The 18,705-nt window shown below is 31.1% G+C and overlaps 1 protein-coding gene across 6 annotated transcripts in view; it reads right to left on the bottom strand.

Moving 5' to 3' along the window:
• LOC145292005 (prominin-1-like) overlaps window positions 1–18,705 on the bottom strand; it is a gene marked incomplete at its 5' end in the record, with an annotated part of 563,543 nt that overhangs the window by 131,688 nt on the left and 413,150 nt on the right. For all 6 annotated transcript variants that reach the window (XM_080137986.1, XM_080137989.1, XM_080137988.1 and 3 more), the window contains 1 exon segment: window positions 8,695–8,810. In XM_080137986.1, the coding sequence (XP_079994112.1) occupies window positions 8,695–8,810 (116 nt within the window).

The raw sequence follows: 18,705 nt of genomic DNA, 5'->3' as shown, positions 1-18,705 counted from the left end.
ATATATATATATATAAATGTAATTTTTGGTTCGTTTATTATCAATAAAACCATATTTCTACATTACCAATTTAATTGAAATTTTCAGACAGACTTTCCTTAGAGCCAAGGAATGTTTTATATTATTAAAATAAATTTATATATCAAATTATAAAAATATTAAATAAAATAAAAATATTTTTTGAAGTCGTTTCTGCGGGACTATTCGGTTTTTACTTCCAGTAGTTATTTCAATGTATCCACCACGATTTGATGACTAATCGATAAGTGAAAAAAAAAAAAAAAAATAAAAAAAATAAAAATAAAAAAAATCCTCTATTTTTAAAATTTAAATTCATTTCCCTATTTTTTAAAATTTAAAACAAATTGCTCACCAGAACGTGCATTTTGAGTTGAAACATAAAAGTCAAAGAACATTAACAAAACCATCTTTGTCGTAAAAACAAAATTGGGAGCACACGTTTTTTGTTTGTTTGTTTTCTTGTTTTTTTTAAATAGTTGTTTCTATATGAGAAAATATGAACTTTATTTATCATTTAAACTATAAATTCTTAGGTAAAAGTACAGTTTTTTTTTTAAGAAAATTCACGGTACATATGCATTTTGGTAACATGCTGAAATATCTTTTTTTATTTTTATTTGTTTTTTTCAGCCATTCTTACCATCAAGAGGGGAGGGTGTTTTATAACTATTCTGTGCTTTCAACTAACAAGTTATTATTAAAAAAAAAAAAAACAATTTACTATTACAAAAAAAAGATATTGTGAAATTACATAAAAAAGATATTGTGAAAGTTGAATATAACTTGAAAAAAAAAAAAAAAAAAAAAAAAAAAAAAAAAAAAAACGCGATTAAGGTCCGATTAAGATTCGATTGTTTTGTTTTTGCTTTTTTTTACCGTAAGAAAACTTATTTAACAAAATTGAAAGTACACTTTCTTTCTTTTTTTTTTTTACAGAAGTTTTTATATGCGAAAATATGAATGCTTTTTCTTTATTAAAGAAATTGTTAGGTGAAATACATAAAAGTTTTCGGCAGATTTGACGTTTAGTTGTACAAATATACTCAAACCAGGTTATCACTAAAAGGCACACTTCGGTATCGAGCAGAAGGTTTTTCTTTTACATGTTTTACAAACTTTAAATGGGTAAAATATAACCACATAATTATTGAAAATGTGATCATGTGATTAAAATTTAATTTGAATTAACCATTGTTTAACAAATTTAAAAAATAATGCAAAATGAAGTATTACAATGATTAAATATGTTTTATTTCATAATTTAGCATTAAAAACATTGAAGAATAAAAATAAAATTTTGGGTACTTATATATTTTTTGTTACTGTGCTGAAATAAGGTTATTTTGAAAACCATTCTTTACATGGGGAGGATGTTTTGTAACTAGTCTTACAGTTTAAAAAAAAAAAAAGAAGATATCTTGAAACTTTAATTTAACCTGAAAAAACTATTTAAAAATAGCATGGTATCAAAAACGCATAAGCACCAAATTTTGGTTTAATTTTACAGTAGATATTTGTGGGGGTCGCCTGGCCTTTTTTTTGGGAACTGACTTCCTCCACAAATAATAAAAATAAAAATAAGAAATCTTATGTGCAACACAAACGGAGGTTTATTTCCGGAATAGAAATAACAAATAATAACAAGTTAAAACATAGTTCTCAATATTTCAGAGTTCTTTTTTTTGAGTTCAAATGAAAGGTGGAGAGTCTCTTTTTTGTGTTCTTTGAATGTTCAAATATGTAACATAGACAATATTAATGTTCGTCTGTTAAAAGAGAGTATTAATGCGCGGAGCAGTGGAAATGAAATAATTGATGTTTGCACGCGTGGTAAGTCCTAATGAGAAAGCGTTGAATGAGTCGGAAGAGTTTAAAGAGACGAAAGAATGCTCGAAAGGCTAAGAGACTAAAGAGATAGATTTTGTGTTTGTGCATGTTTATATTTGGTTTGATTGGCTCCAAACGAGCTCTAGAAAATCAGTTTTAAAATGTGTCCTAGGAGGAATTCCATTGGACGGAAGACATCACATGGGGTGCTTTCAACTACGTACGCACCTTTGGTATATAAAGGTCACGCCGGAATTTGCGTGGGTGTCATTTTTCATTTTTTTAACGCGCCGAAACAATCAATTGCACTGCGCGCCTAAATTGTATTTAACGATTTTAAATTTGAATATTAAACTGTGTCAACTGGCACATATTGTTCTTGGACGTATACGAAGGCAGATGCTATCATGCTATTTTTATAGTTTTTTTTTTCAGTTTAAATTCAAGTTTTACGATATCTTTTTTTTTTTTTTTTTAAATTGTAAGAATAGTTATAAAACACTCTCAGCTCCTCATTAAGAATGGTTTTCAAAATAATGTTAGTATTTCAGCAGCACGGCACCAAAAATACATAAGTACCCAAAATTTCATTTTTATTGGGTAATGTTTTTCATTTTAAATAAAATAAAACATTTAATCATTTTAAAACTTCATCTTGCATTATATTTTTTAATTTGTTAAACAACATGGTTAATTCAAATTAAATTTTAATCACATGATCACATTTTCAATAATGTTCGTATATTTTACCCATTTAAAGTTTGTAAAACATGTAAATAAACTTTTGCTCGATACCGGTGTCGACCTTTAAGAGTCCCTTTTAGTGATTACCTGGTTTGAGGATATTTGTACAACTAAACGGCAAATCTGCCTTTTGTGCTTTCAACTAACAATTTATTAAAAAACAAAAGGTAAATTTTCACATTAGGTCCATTTCCACAATTTTTGGCAGGATTGCAGTTTACAGGGAAATCAAGGGACGCAACTCCTGCCAAACTAAAAAGGACGCAAACAGAATCACCGGGGGGCACCTGTTTCAATTTTTCTTTTTCTTGTTAATTTAAATGAACTGTTTGAATAAGTTATTTTTTTAACAAAGGAAGAACATAGAACTTTATAAAACAGTTATAAATTATTTTAAGAAAGAATTATTTTAATAACATAGAATTATTTGAAGAACATAGAATTTTATTAAACAGTTAATTTTTAAAACGAAAAACAGTTATGAATTATTTTAAGAAAGAATTATTTGAAGAACATAGAATTATTTTAAGAACATAGAACTTTATTAAACAGTTAATTTTTAAAACGAATACTGTTCGCGGATGCATCTGATGATTCGTGGAAAACATTCACCCTTCTCTCTTTTTCGCCATAAAAATTCCATCAGATGCAAGCCGAACATATTTTGTCGATTCCCGAACTTTCGTATATGTTTTTTGGCGTGTGACCATAGTCCTTCAATAGTCTGTGTGTGCACTGAAGGGTCCAACGGATCAACGAAGTTGTCTTCGTGGACGACAGTGTCGTGCTCATAAATTCCTTGAGCGAGTCGATCAAGTCCTTGGTAAGCCACCCAACCGTCAGAAATAATTCTTGTTCCTGGCAGGCACCATGAATTTATGATTGGAAACAGGGTATCTCGATCCCTATTTTCCACTATTGCGAAATTGCACAAATTCGAGCCTCTTTCCACTGCGCCAAAAAGCCAAACGCCCTTCCTCACACGTCCCCTATTATACTTTCGTCGGAAAAAATATGACTCATCCACCTCCACTTCTTTAGGTGTCGAATGTTCGTCTCTCCCACCTAACATGATGGGATGGTCCAGCATGTCCTGTTCACAGACTTCTCTTAAATCTTAAAACTTGTTATATTATTCCACGTGTAGTAGGTTCGGTTAAAATTCGTAATTTAAAAATTGAAACAGGTGCCCCCCGGTGATTCTGTTTGCGTCCTTTTTAGTTTGGCAGGAGTTGCGTCCCTTGATTTCCCTGTAAACTGCAATCCTGCCCAATTTTTAACATGAGTAGGTTGGGGGTGTTTATTCCGAAAGCCGTTCTTAACATGGGGAGAATGGTGGTATTTATTCCAAAAGCCGTTTTTAACATGAGGAGGTTAGGGGTGTTTATTCCAAAAGCCGTTCTTAATATGGGGAGGTTGGGGGGGTGTTTATTCATGGCCTCCAGTGAATTATAGTGCATAGTACAGGTTTTTATATCTTGAAGACTACTTGCCTCTGCAAATTTTAAATGAGATTTTCTTATTCAGCATAATCAAAAACCTTTAAAAGTAGTCATTTTAAAGAAAATTGTGGAGGTGAACATAATGTAAAAAAAAAAAAAAGAAAAATACCAAAAAAGATATTGTGAAATTTAAATTTAACTTGGAAAAACTATTTTAAAATAGCGCGATACCAAAAATAAAAATAGACAGAAAAATACCCCTTTCGGGTTTGTACTTGCAAAAAGATTTTAAAAAGTTGTCAACAAAAACAAATATATAACAAGTAAATGTTTTCAAAAGCAAGATAAGTTACTTTTCTACCTAACTGGATAATTGTTAGTGTTTTTATTGGGTTTGTATTACTGTACACATAGATTCGAAAACGTTGTCAAAAAACAAATGTATAACAAATATTATCAAAGACAAGATAAGTTACTTTTCTACCAAACTGGATAATTTTTTAGTGTTTTTATTTAATGTAAAATGTTTATTCGGCTCGAAAACCACAAAGTTTACCGCTATATTTGAAAATTACAAATGGCGGCAGACTGTGCTAAACACGTTAAGTTTGGGAAAATGAGTTAAAACTAAATAACTGTACAAATTGCTGTTAAATAACCACTGAATATATGGCAGTCTATGTCACGGTAACATATATTGAGTGAGAAAATGCATGTTTCTTATATTCTTAATACAGCAATCCACTCCAAAAAGTGGAAAGAAAAAAAAGATGAAAATGTAAAAAAAATGGTACTCTTGCAGAATTGGATCCGGATCCTCGGGAGTTTCCGTCCAGCATGGCTTGGACTCGACCAACAATCAGTGGATTAAGCCAAACGTTGCTAAAATGTTGAAACGCTAAATCGAGTTTCTTTTTTTTTTTTTTAATTAGTATTGGGGGGGGGGTTTACAATACACAGACTCGAAAAAGTTGTCCAAAAACAAATAAATGAAAGCAAATGGAAGGTAAGTTACATTTCTACCTAATTGGATGATTTGTTAGTGTTTTTATTTAATGTAAAATGTTTATTCGGCTCGAAAACCACAACATTTACTGCTATATTTGAAAATTACAAATGGTGGCAGACTGTGCTAAACCAAGACCATCTTAAAAGACAAGATGGCCGGTGGGCAAAAATAATTTAATCTGCTGACGTCATCACGGATAGTCCTTAGTTGCTTGTCACCAGTAATCACTCGTAACGTCTTGAAGTCAGTGTAATATTTCTTTTTTTATTAAAATGCCTTCACGGTGCATCGTTCCAACTTGCCGAGGAAATTATCGTAAAGGACCAAAAAGTGACAGTATTTTCATTTCCGAAAGATAAAGAATTATAATGCAGTAAAAAAAAAAAAAAAAGATTTTACACCATCTCCATTCAGCAAAGTAAGTTTTAACGTGCTTCCCCCCCCTGTATTTAACACGATGTAACTATAATCTAATTCAAGATTATCATCCTAAATTTTTTACCATTCAAAAGAAGAAGCTTCAAATAAATTGCTAATATTAAAAAAAATTTTTTTACAGCATACAAAACTAATGAAAATGCGAGACAACATCGACTCTTTAAAGCACGTTCTTTTAAAGAGACGATTTTTTTAAGCTGTTGCTGTTGACACACATGTTTTAAAAATCTAGCAAAAATTAATTTTCCTGAAATTTTTCAATATTTAAAAATAAATTATGCCGGCTGATAAAATTTAAAAACTTTTTTTTAAAGCTAGAAAGATAAAATTTAAAAATACTTATTTATATATATATATATATATATATATATATATATATATATATATATATATATGAAACTAAACTAAAAAAAAAAAACGTGCGTTCACTCGTGGTCTTACAATTCATCATTAACGTAATTGGGTTTGTATTACTGTACACATAGATTCGAAAAAGTTGTCAAAAAACAAATATATAACAAATAAATGTTATCAAAGGCAAGATAAGTTACTTTTCTACCAAATATTTTTCGTGTTTTTATTCAATGTAACATGTTTATTCAGCTCGAAAAACATACAGTGTTTACCGATGTATTCGAAAATTCAAGATGGCGTCTGATTCTCTCTTTAACACGGTAAGTTTGGGATAAGGTGTTATAAATAAAAAACTATACAAAATACTATTAAAAACCCGCCGAATATATGTCAACCTATGTCACGGTAACATATATTGAGCGAGTTTTTAACAGTATTTTATCCGGTTTTGTATTTATAACACCTTTTCCCAAGCTTACCGTGTTAAAGACGCCATCTGGAATTTTCGAATACATCGGTAAACACTGTATGTTTTTCAAGCTGAATAAACATGTTACATTGAATAAAAACACGAAAAATATATCCAGTTTGGTAGAAAAGTAACTTATCTTGTCTTTGATAACATTTATTTGTTATATATTTGTTTTTTGACAACTTTTTCGAATCTATGTGTACAGTAATACAAACCCACGTATTTTAACAAACTGAAAATATGGATATAAAAAAATGATTTTGCATGTTATTTTTGTTATGTGGTGAAATAATCTTAAATAAGAAACATGATTTTTTTCTTTAGGTTAATTATTTTTTTACTGTGCAATATTTCATGAATTTATTAAAAATATTGTTTTTGATTTTGAAAAAATATTGTGGTTCATTTTGATTAAAAAATATTCATTTTTATTTTAAAAAAATATTGTTCATTTTGATTAAAAAATATTCATTTTGATTAAAAAAATATTCATTTTTTAAAAAAATATTCATTTTGATTAAATTTTTTTGATTTAAAAAAACATTGTTCATTTTGATTAAAAAAAATAGTTTAATTTTAATATTTGTTTATTGTCTTAACTCATATCAAATGTTTTGCTTGTGTTCTGCTTCAAATATTCATAATCTTACATGCATAATTTTCATTTAATTATATTAAACTTCAAGTTTATTTCAAATCAAATCGTGTTCCTTCACTTTTTTAAAATGTAATTTATAAGTAATTAAAGAACGCATTCTAATCTTTAAAATCTATAATACAACGAAATATTCAATTGCTTATAATATACTTAAACAAACAACTTGTGTTTTTTTATTATTTTTTATTATTAATATTAGATGAGTTTCAGTATAAATCATCGTCTTTCTTTATTTTAATCCAATTTTGAAGTTTTGTAACGCTGTCTGTAAAAATTACTGTTCATTATTGACAGTCTAAGAGTTCCACATATCTTGCTTGTTGGGACCTCGGCGATGACCTCAGTTTTTCAGCTGGCCGGCCATCTTTATAACGAAGGCCACGGCTAAACACGTTAAGTTTGGGAAAATGAGTTAAAACTAAAAAAACTATACAAATTGCTGTTAAATAACCACTGAATATATGGCAGTCTATGTCACGGTAACATATATTGAGTGAATACCTAACAGTATTTTGTATAGTTTTTTTAGTTTTAACTCATTTTCCCAAACTTAATGTGTTTAACACAGTCTGCCGCCATTAGTATTTTTCAAATATACTGATAAACACTGCATGTTTTTGAACCGATTAAACATTTTACATTAAATGAAAACACTAAAATCTTATCCAGTTAGGTAGAAAAGTAATTTATCTTACCTTTGATAACATTTATTTATATTTATTTTTCGACAACTTTTTCGTATCTGTATTTAGTAATACAAACCCTTTTTATTTAATTAATGTCGGCTCAAAAAACAGTATTTATCAGTATATTTGAAAAATACAAATGGTGGTGAACACTGTTGATTATGTTAAGTTTGGGAACGTGAGTTAAAAAAAACTATACAAAATACTGTCAGAAATTCACCGAATATGTCAGCCTATGTCACAGTAACATATATTCGGTGGGTTTCTGACACTGTTTTGTATAGTTTTTAACTTATTTTCCTAAACTTAACATATTCAACAGAGTCCGCGACCATGTGTCTTTTTCAAATTACATCGATAAACACTGTCTTTCGAGCTAATAAACGTTTTACATTAAATAAAAACACTAACAAATCATCCAATTAGGTAGAAATGTAACTTACCTTCCATTTGCTTTCATTTATTTGTTTTTGGACAACTTTTTCGAATCTGTGTATTGTAACCCCCCCCCCCCCCCAATACTAATTAAAAAAAAAAAAAAAAGAAACTCGATTTAGCGTTTCAACATTTTAGCAACGTTTGGCTTAATCCACTGATTGTTGGTCGAGTCCAAGCCATGCTGGACGGAAACTCCCGAGGATCCGGATCCAATTCTGCAAGAGTACCATTTTTTTTACATTTTCATCTTTTTTTTCTTTCCACTTTTTGGAGTGGATTGCTGTATTAAGAATATAAGGAACATGCATTTTCTCTTTTTATTAGAATTTTCCATTACACCAAATTGAGTCACAGCAACGCGTGGCAGGGTACAGCTAGTATATATATATAAAAAACAATTTTTTCTAAATTGTAAGAAAGGATTTTATAAATCAAGTTTGTACAATTTTATTTTGGGGCTTTCATTTTGGTATCATAATAAATTTTCCGAGAGTTATAAAAAGGGGAAGGGTACTAAAAATGTTAAGCAAATGATTTAAACTTGTTAATTATAATAATTAATCTGGAATAGTAATAATATTCAAAAATATGGTAAGCTTACTTACTCTTGAGTTGGGTCTCTCTTATACCAACATCGATAGAGGCCGGCCAGTTTTGTGGCAAAAATAATTGTAGGCAAAAAAAAGAAGACTGCCCAACCAGTGCTGAACCAAAAACCATTCTAGAAAAATAAAGAGAAACAATGGTAAAATTAAGTGTCATATAAGAAATTTCTGTTCAATTAGAAAATTAATTCGAAAACATTTTTAGAAACACTGTTGGAGAGTTTTTCCCATCTTTAGATATATTGTTTCATAGTGCTATCACGCTTGATAGAGTAAGATTTTGTTCTTATAATATTATTATAATGAAACATTACTGAAAGATGGCATGGCCATGCCAGACAAATAAATGATGGGAGGATCCCCTAGTTAATTTTATTTGCAAGCTTGCAACTAGCTTCAGACTGGCAGGAACACCTGTCCTACATTATAAAGATGTCTGCGAGTGAGACATGAGAAGAAGGTGGCATTGAATCAAGAGGCTGGGAATCCATAGCTGGAGGTGTTGTGAAGTTCCAGAAGAGATAAGGAGAGGAGAGACCAAAAGTAAAAGGAGAGCACAGGAGATTTTTAATGCCCATTTTCAGGGACTTTTGAAGGCATTTCCGTTTTTTCAAGGCCTTCTACAGAAAAAATTCAAGTTTTCAAAACAAATTTTGGGATTTAGTGATTTAAAAAAGTGGCAAAAAATAAAATATACAACAAATAAATCTTACAGTTACTTTGTAATCTACCTGCATCTTTTATTTTGAATTTTCAAGTAGTTTGAAATTACTTTTTATTTCATCTCAAATATTAAATCTCTTTACATCTTTTGATTTCCAACTAAAATGATTGCCATCTTGGCCATTTTTTTTTTAGCACAGCTGGCCTAATTTTTTTTTTTCAGCACAGCTGGCCTAATTAAAAAAATTTTTTTTTTTCAGCACAGCTGGCCTAATTAAAATTTTTTTTTTTTTTAGTACAGCTGGCCTAATTAAAAAAATTATTTTTTAGCACAACTGGCTTAATTTAAATTTTTTTTTTTTCAGCACAACTGGCCTAATTTAAAAATTTTATTTTCAGCACAGCTGGCCTAATTTAAAAAATTTATTTTAGCACAGCTGGCCTAATTTAAAATTGTTTTTAGCACAGCTGGCCTAATTAAAAATTTTTTTTTTTAGCACAGCTGGCCTAATTTTAAAAAAATTCATAATTAGAGATTCCCATCATTGCATGAAAATTTTTTTTTAGGGGGAGAGGTAGTTTTATTTATTGCAGTCAGTATTAGTTCACTTAGTACATCTCACGATGTTGGATGAACAAGTGTTACTGATAGTCGGACACTATATTGAATATCCACTCGAAACAAGGGAAATATAGAAGAAGGCCACTAAGTTTGATAACTCCAACTTTAACATTGCTGGTGTCTTCTGGTGTCAAGTGTAAGTCAAAGTCCCAACAAAAGAAAAAAAACAAACAAACCAAAAAAAAAAAAAAAAAAACAGCTTATTAACACAAGTCTCTTAGAATTTCAGTAGAGGCTCTGACCTTCGTCAAAGAGTCTGTGATCTATTAATTTTATTGCGGACTATTATCCTCATCTTTTATTAGTTGTTTTATGACGTTTTAGCTAACTATTCCTCTGGCCTTTGCATGGACAATGTTTTCCACATGAGGAATCCAAAAATCACGTTTAAAAACCTCTGAAAATGAATTGTTTTTGAGTTATTGAACTTTTAAGCCAAGATTTGGGTATTGGTCTAAGGCGACCCAAAAAACATGTGGCACTATTGGAAATTAAATTTTTTTTTGTTCCTAGACATTCTTGATAGTCTGAACTTAAATTCCTCAAAAAAAAAAAAAAAAAAAAAAAAAAGAAAAGGTGTTTGGTTCTTTCCTTGTTAGCTCACAATCGAACCTCAAAGATGGAGTTTTACGGGCCTCACTTCCAGACAGAGCAGTGTACAAGGAGTCACTTGACTTCATCATAAACAGGAAATCCTGAATTTTATTTTGACTTCCTGTTCATATAAGAACTGGTATTGCTGCTTTCTGGTGTTTCTTCAAGTTGGGTGAAACTATTTTGTTTGTTTTTTGTTTGATGCTGTCGGAATTTTATTTTTTTAAGGACCTTGCTATTAACCGTGCTAAATGGAAGGGTGGGGGGTAACAGCATTTTAGCCAACCTATAAAATTCACTTAACCCCTACCCCCTTCTCATCTTGTCCTCTGTTGTCCAGCAGTCGTCTGAATTGAAATCCCTTTCAGCTGGCGAATATGGGTGCGTTTCTGTCACTCACTCATTCTCTCTCCCCCCCCTCTCTCTGTTAATGCCTTTCCTTTTTCTTGGTAGCCATCAGCATTGCTTAACGCTGATTGGCCGTACTGTGAAGACATCCCAATCAACTTTGTGAGACCCTTTTCAAATCAGTTCCAAAAAAGATATCGGAGTGAAGTTTTGTTTTTGGAATTCCGTCGGGACCTTCGACGTAAAACACTCAACCTCCTCATTAAGGGTTGAAGGCCTTTATTGAGTGGTTTAATTTGGTGTTTTAAAACACACCATTTATTGAACAACGAAGTTAACCCCTTTCAGAGAAAGGAGACCGACGTAAGAGTGACAGAGCCTGTCACTATAATTATTTCAAGCTGTAGACGAGAGCCTCATCAACAGTGATTTATTTCTTTGTCCCCTTTCAACGAATGTAGAAATAGCAAGACCAAACCTTTCAGAGAGAGAGAAAAGAAAAAAAATAGAAAGAAAAAGAAACCAACCCTTTCAGAGAAAGGAAAAATTATTTCTAGGGTATCTGAAGAAAAGGTAACCCCTTTTTCAGAGAGCTATACTTTTAAACCTTTTGAATGTTGTGTTTGTTTGAAAAAAACAAAAAAGAGACAGAGAAGAAGAGAGAAAAAGAAAAGAACTTTAAAAGAACCTTGTAGCCTGCATGATTTTTTTTTCAGGAAAGAAAGAGAAAAGAACTTTTTGTAGAAAGACTGAACTTGAAAAAAGAATATTTTCTATTTTAAATGTGCTTTTCTTTCAGCCTTTCTTTCAAGTAAGAATTGTGTTTTGTATTTGTTTTTTTTTTATATATTTCTTATGTTACTTACAGGTTTTGAAAACCTGAGCTTAGGAAAATATAAGCAACCGTAACTTTAAATAAATTTGGATCATTTTAAACTCATTTCGGGTATGTATTTCTTTTGCTCATTTCTCTTTGCATTGCTTGTTAATTCCCCCCTTTTCCCCCTTTAATTTGGTACCTTAAAAAGCGGATTTTGGTGACAACCCCAAAATTTCGTCGATGCAAGTAGCAGGTAAAGCCAAGTAACCGGATAGGGAGGAAAGGCATTTTGTCCCTGAAATTACTTGCAACAAAGAATTCAATGTGTTTCCATTCTGTATGAACAACTTCTATATTGTATCCTGAAGCTACCAGAAGTTTTCCAAACCATTAAAAAATAATGTATTTCATAATTTCCAAAATGGATCAGTTCTCTTTTACATTCTGGCCGTGTGTCATGATTGTGCATAAACACCTTAATGAAGCTTTTCATCACATCTTCAGTATTTACGCTTTTGTTTGTTCCCAACAGATTTTGAAATCTTGACTCCAGTTCTTTAATTGTAATGTCAACTGTAGAACCGATATGCTTCTTTAGTTTTTCTTTGATCCCAAAACAGGACTTTCTTTGCACAAAGACTCTCATTGCCCTTTTACATGGGGTGGTGAACCCAACTGGTATCTTTCACTGGCACTACCAAGTAAATTCTTTCTTTTAGTTCTTCTCCAATAACTTTAAGTTCTCTCTTTTCTGGAAGTAGTAAGTCTTCCATATCTAATGTTGACAGACATTGAAAGAGTGCATGGGACTTCAATAGGGCTAATTCAAGCCAATGTGTTGTGCAGTAGAAGTCTATGAAATGGGGAACTTAATAGTGTCACAACACCATTCCTCTGTCCATCTGCACAAAACCCAACAATTCTCGAGGAAACGTTTCATCATCAGTGCACTAACTCCACTTTTTAAAGAGCAGATATAATGCCTTCAGCATGGCCATGTTCAATTGCAATAACTTTGAGTTTATTTTCAGCTATAACTTTCAACACTGTTTTTACATAACCTGCTTTATTTTCTGGCAGACCTCTCCCCCATTATTTAAACATTTACTAGATATTACAAAATTAATGAAAGTAAATAGGTTTTTATTCTTAAGGTTGAATTTGTTTTTCTACTCACCCCACCATAAATTAAAATTATTTTAAAATGAAAAAAAAATAATACATGCATTATTTTTACCTCATGTGAAGAACATAAATTGAAGAAAGATTTTTTTTTTTTTTTGAATTCTTATCCTACACCCACTGAATTTTTTATGAAGGCTGGGGAGTTTGTTTAAAAACAAAACAAAATCTAAATATTTTTTTTTCAAGAAAAATCCTAATTCACATATTTTTGGCATTTTTGTAGAATGTTTTGTAAAAAGTGAATTTAGTTTAAACAGTATCTAATAATTTTTAAAAATTAATTGAAAATATTTCTATCAATAATACCCTTGAAGTTAAAAAACAGTTTAAATGATTTTATATGCAATAAAATGATGTATATTTATTTTCTTTTTCTTTTTTTTTTAATTAAATAAATGGTAATTAGTTTAAAAAAATAATTAATGTTTATTTAATATCTACCAATCAGACATTCTTAATACAAAAATCTTTGTGCTATTTTTAGAAACTCTAACTTAACTACTACTGTGTATCAGTTTGTAAAACTTTGACGCTGACTTTTTGAACATTGAAAAACAATTTTTTTTCATTAACAACTTCAAGAAATCTTTTTTTTTTTAATAAACGAGTAAAATCAATTTATTTAAAGAAACAAAGAATAGAAAACTAGAAGACCCATGACCCATTGGGTCAAATAAATATTTAATGTAGGTGTTAATAATAGGGCCAATAAAACTTAAAACAAGAATATGCAGAGAAGAAAATAATCTTATTAGGTACAGAATATCTAAAACCCTCCCAAATCCCTGTTAAAAATGGGTGTCGATAAAAAATAACGTTATTATATCAGAACGGTGCGTATTCTACACAAGTACTGATTTTGTTTTTGTTGACACCCATAAAATTTTGTGATCTTTTTTCAACATTACTTCAGTTTACATTTGAAGTTTTTAGGCGATACTGTTGGTATCGATGAGTGTTCAGAAACCATGCACGATGTTCAATAAAAAATATGTACATGTCTATTTATGTGTATAAATGTTTTGCTAAATGTAATCTTTTCCACAAATGAGCTTGGTTTGTGTTTTAACTGTTTACGCAAAACTGTCGGCATAGATGGATGTTCATAAAACATGCACAGTGTCTAATAAAAAAAAAAATATATGGATAGGTATATTTATACTGTAGAAGCATCTTCAAAATTATTTATTGGGATTCACTGGAGCAAAGAGTACTGCACACTTCACCCCCTTGTAATATACTACAAAAACGAAGTAGGAGTTCTACAGCATCACTCGCTATGTTTTATCTCTAACGAAAATACACACAACACTTGCTTTGTTCACAAAATACAGAGCATGATGACAGATTTCATTAAAAAACATCTCACTGGTATCAATAAAATCTACTATGTTTCAGATGGTTGTGGTGGCCAATATAAGAAATTTAAAAACTTTCCTAATTTGTGCTTCCACAAAGATGATTACCGTATCGATGCTGAATGGATATTTTTTGCAACCAGCCATGGGAAATCCCCTTGTTATGGGATTGGTGGTGCCGTTAAATGGCATGCAGCAAAGCAAAGCTTGCAAAGACCCTTGAACAACCAGATTCTAACTTACAAAGCAGTACTGGAAGTGTGTGGAGCTGAAATGAAGTCCATTGTGTTCTTTGGAATCGACAAGGAAGATATGATTGAAATGAGGGATAGAATGGAGAAGAGGTTTATGGATGAGAAAACAGTACTCGGGATGAGAAATAGTCATCATTTTGTTCCACAATCAGGATGCAAGATCGGACACAAACTCTGTAGTGAGGACAATTCATTTGTTGACATTCACGACTTTAAAATCCCCACTCATTGACATTGGGGATGTTGCTCCTTCGACGTATATATCGTGTGTGTACAACTTGTTCTTGTGGGTCAGATTGGTGCAGAAAGTAAACCTCAATGAAAGTGATGTTGATGTTCAGTTCATGCACCCCGATGGTCCACGTAAGACTTTCAACTGGCCTTGCAGTGCTGACCTGTGTCCTGTTTCTTTCAAAAACATCATTTGTAGCATCCACATACCTAAAACAAACTCAAGTGGAAGGAGCTTTATTATTTCTGATGAGGATTACGATAAAACCGTGACAGCATATGTTGCCTTACACTCATAAGATGTTGTGTTGTGTTGATAGTTTTTTACTTTAATGTACTATCGTGCCAAAAAATCCAAACCATGTACCCACCCAGCATAGGTACCATTTCTTAGTATCCGTACCCACCGCATTGATTACCAGAAAAATGGGCTTTTGTTCTTTCTTCACTGGTTCACAATTAAACTTAAAAATGGGTTAATCACAGTGGGCCGTGAGAATTTTTACAGGTTCATAAATGCTACAGACACATGCCACATGCAGTTTATTATTTGGGATTGTCCATTGTATTTGGCCAATTTTTGAGGTTTGATTGTGAGTTATCCGGTTACTTGGCTTTATCTGCTACTTGCATCCTTGAATCAAACAATAAAACAAACAAAATAGTTTCACCCAACTTGAAGAAACGCCAGAAAGCAGCAATACCAGTTCTTATATGAACAGGAAGTCAAAATAAAATTCAGGATTTCCTGTTTATGGGGAAGTGACTCCTTGTACACTGCTCTGTCTGGAAGTGAGGCCCGTAAAACTCCATCTTTGAGGTTCGATTGTGAGCTAACAAAGAAAAAACCAAACACCTTTTTTTTTTTTTTTTTTAGAGGAATTTAAGTTCAGACTATCAAGAATGTCTAGGAACAAAAAAAATTCAATTTCCAATAGGGCCACATGTTTTTTTGGGTTGCCTTAGACCAATACCCAAATCTTGGCTTAAAAGTTCAATAACTCAGAAACAATTCATTTTCAGAGGTTTTTAAACGTGATTTTTGGATTCCTCATGTGGAAAACCTTGTCCATGCAAATTTTCAAGGTTCTATCTAGTCTAGAAATTGATTTATGCCCCAAAACGTAATTTCATAATTTTGCAAATTTGTGCCTCAACTCGATATACGTAAAATACCAAAATTGCGATATTTCTGGAACTGCTTAGGGTTAAAAGCTCAAATTTTCAGGATTCCCTAGTTTTTATCATACCAACATATGGTGAAAGTTTAGAAAAAATCTGAGAGGTAAGGGTGTCAAAGATGTTTTTTTTCTCTCTAAAGAACTTTCGAATCAACTTGAGAGGATTTTCATGCAAGCTGAAATATTATGTGTGGTTTGTTTTTATATATATTCTTTTACATATCCAACATTTTTTCACGTTTTTATTTGGCAATTTATAACTACAATAAATTGCTGTTTTACTTGATGCCTTAACTAGCAAATTCCAGCTACAAATATAATTTGCTGATTTCTTTATATCCTCTGATTAGAAGAATAACCAGAATAGCATTTTTTGAAACTCCACAGAATAAGAACTTTGTAAATTGTTTTTTGGAGTATTCAGTCGAACAATAAATTTTGATTGTAAAGTTCAACTCACAGTTTTAATTTTCTTTCTCTTATAATGCGCTCTACTCTCTATTGCGTATTGAGCTTCTTTAATTCGGTTGGGATTAAATTTTGTATATATAAATACTGTTATTCATATTAGTTTGAAGTTTACCATTGCGGTAAACACTAAATCCCTTTGTTTTCATTAATATATACATATATATATATATGAATTTTAAAATGGATACAATCCGACGTTATGATGTGAAAAGGAAGCAGAAGACCGGAGGCTCGACGTTTCGCCTGAATTATGCAGGCTTTTTCAAGAGGTGTGGTCACTGACGAAAGGGTCGATGTTTTTAGTTTTATATATACTAGGGGAATGTATGCAAATAGAACTATTATACAAATATACAAAAAAAAACAAATATATATTTATTAACCAATGTCTAGATTATTTTCGTGCAATATTATTTTAGATAAGTGGAAAGAAATGTTAAAAAATCCTTTTCTCTGTTTGATAGTGTTAGTAGAGTTAGAGATAAGAGCAGATTCCAACAGACGGCGTGTTGACCTACTATGTATATGCTTTAGGAGGGCCGTATTTTCGAAATCGAAATGATGGTCATTTTCCATTATGTGACCGAAAAGAGCATTAAGTGTATTGTTATTCTTTATGTCTCTTTTGTGTTCATATAATCTTTTAGCAAGGTTTCGCTGCTCTCTCCTACGTATATCTTGCCACAATCAAGGCACGGTGTGGCATAAATTCCGGCTTGTGTTAATGGTTTATTATTGTTAGTTTTAGATTTCAGAGTTAAATCTTTTATCGTTAGGAAGGTTTTCTGTACTATTTGAAAGCCGATTTTGTTAAGGTTTTTATAAATGTTATTATTTTTATCGTTAGTGGGAACAATTAGTCTTCTATTGTGTGTTAGGTTTTCTTGGGGGGGGGGGTTGATCTCGGTTTTGATAGATTTTTAAGGCTTTTTTTTTAGCGTTAATAGGAAGTATTGGGGATATAGTAAGTTCTTGAATGTAGTTTCTATATATTCAAATTCATCGTTTAGATATTCTTTGCTACATATTCTCATAGCTCTTAGATAAAATCCAATTATAATGCCTTTTTTACGTTGTCATTGTGTTGCAAGTAAAAATGTACATAATCATTCTTATTAGTAGTTTTACGATGAACTTTGAATTTTAGTTCATTATTATTATTAATTATATGTCTAAGAAAGATATGGAATTATTATTTTCAGTTTCGTAAGTGTAATTGATGGTAGGTTCTAAATGGCATGCCTGTTTTTAGAGTTTACTGAAAGTGGTCCCTTAAAATATAAATTATCTAAGGGTGCATCGTATTACAGGTACATAGATGACATTCTACTCTTTCTCCTCAAATAATCGAATATTGATAATATCACTAAGAAACTTAATAAAATAGAACCTACCATCAATTACAATTTGCGTTTTTCAATTCAAGCTAGGCCAAAAAGCTTCTGAAACAGTTTGCGATATCAACAAAACATTTGGCTCAAGAACTACTACTGAACACATAGCACAATGGTGGTTTAAGAAATTTTGTGGCAGCGATGAGAGTATTGAAGATAAGGATAGTTATCGGCCATCAGATGTTGACAATGATCAATTAAGAGCCTTAGTCAAAGCCAATCCATGCACAACTGCTTGAAAACTTGCTTCTGTATTAGTATACAATAATTTCCAATAACTTGAAAGAGATTGGAAAGACAAAAAAACTTGATGAATAGGTACCTCATGAATTTAACAACAACCAAAAGAAATTCCTTTATGAAGTGTTGTCTTCCCTTCTTGTAAAAGAAGGGAAGACGACACTTCATAACGGAATATATATATTGCATTATGAAGTGTCAATATATATATATATATATATATATATATATATATATATATATATGAGCCTGAAGAATCCTAAAGTGGATGAAATGCGGAATATTCAGTGTAGCTTAATCGCCATATACATTTTATAATTTACTAACTAGCTCTACCTACGTATTGAGCACTTGAAGTAAATACTTAAAGTTTACGCATACATCTATACTTTCGTATATTAATTTTATGTGAGTAAATTAAGTAGTTATATATATATAACTATAATATAAAGCTGAATGTGTGTGTGTCTGGTCACGAATAGGCTCCTATATGGTTGACTATTTAAAAAAACTGATTACATATAATGATAGATGTATCAAGACACAGGAATGGGTATGTTTGATCTGGCAGAATGGTGGTTCATTAAAATTGTGGGGTCTGCATTTGCGCCTGGTCCATAAAATATAGAAATAAAAAATTTAAAAATTAA

This window comes from Euprymna scolopes, chromosome 13 (genome assembly GCF_053919585.1).
Source record: "Euprymna scolopes isolate OS-2025 chromosome 13, ASM5391958v1, whole genome shotgun sequence".
NCBI classification, from domain to species: Eukaryota; Metazoa; Mollusca; class Cephalopoda; order Sepiida; family Sepiolidae; genus Euprymna; species Euprymna scolopes.
Note: the sequence above shows the minus strand (reverse complement) of the source record. Positions and strands in the feature narration are given on the sequence as shown.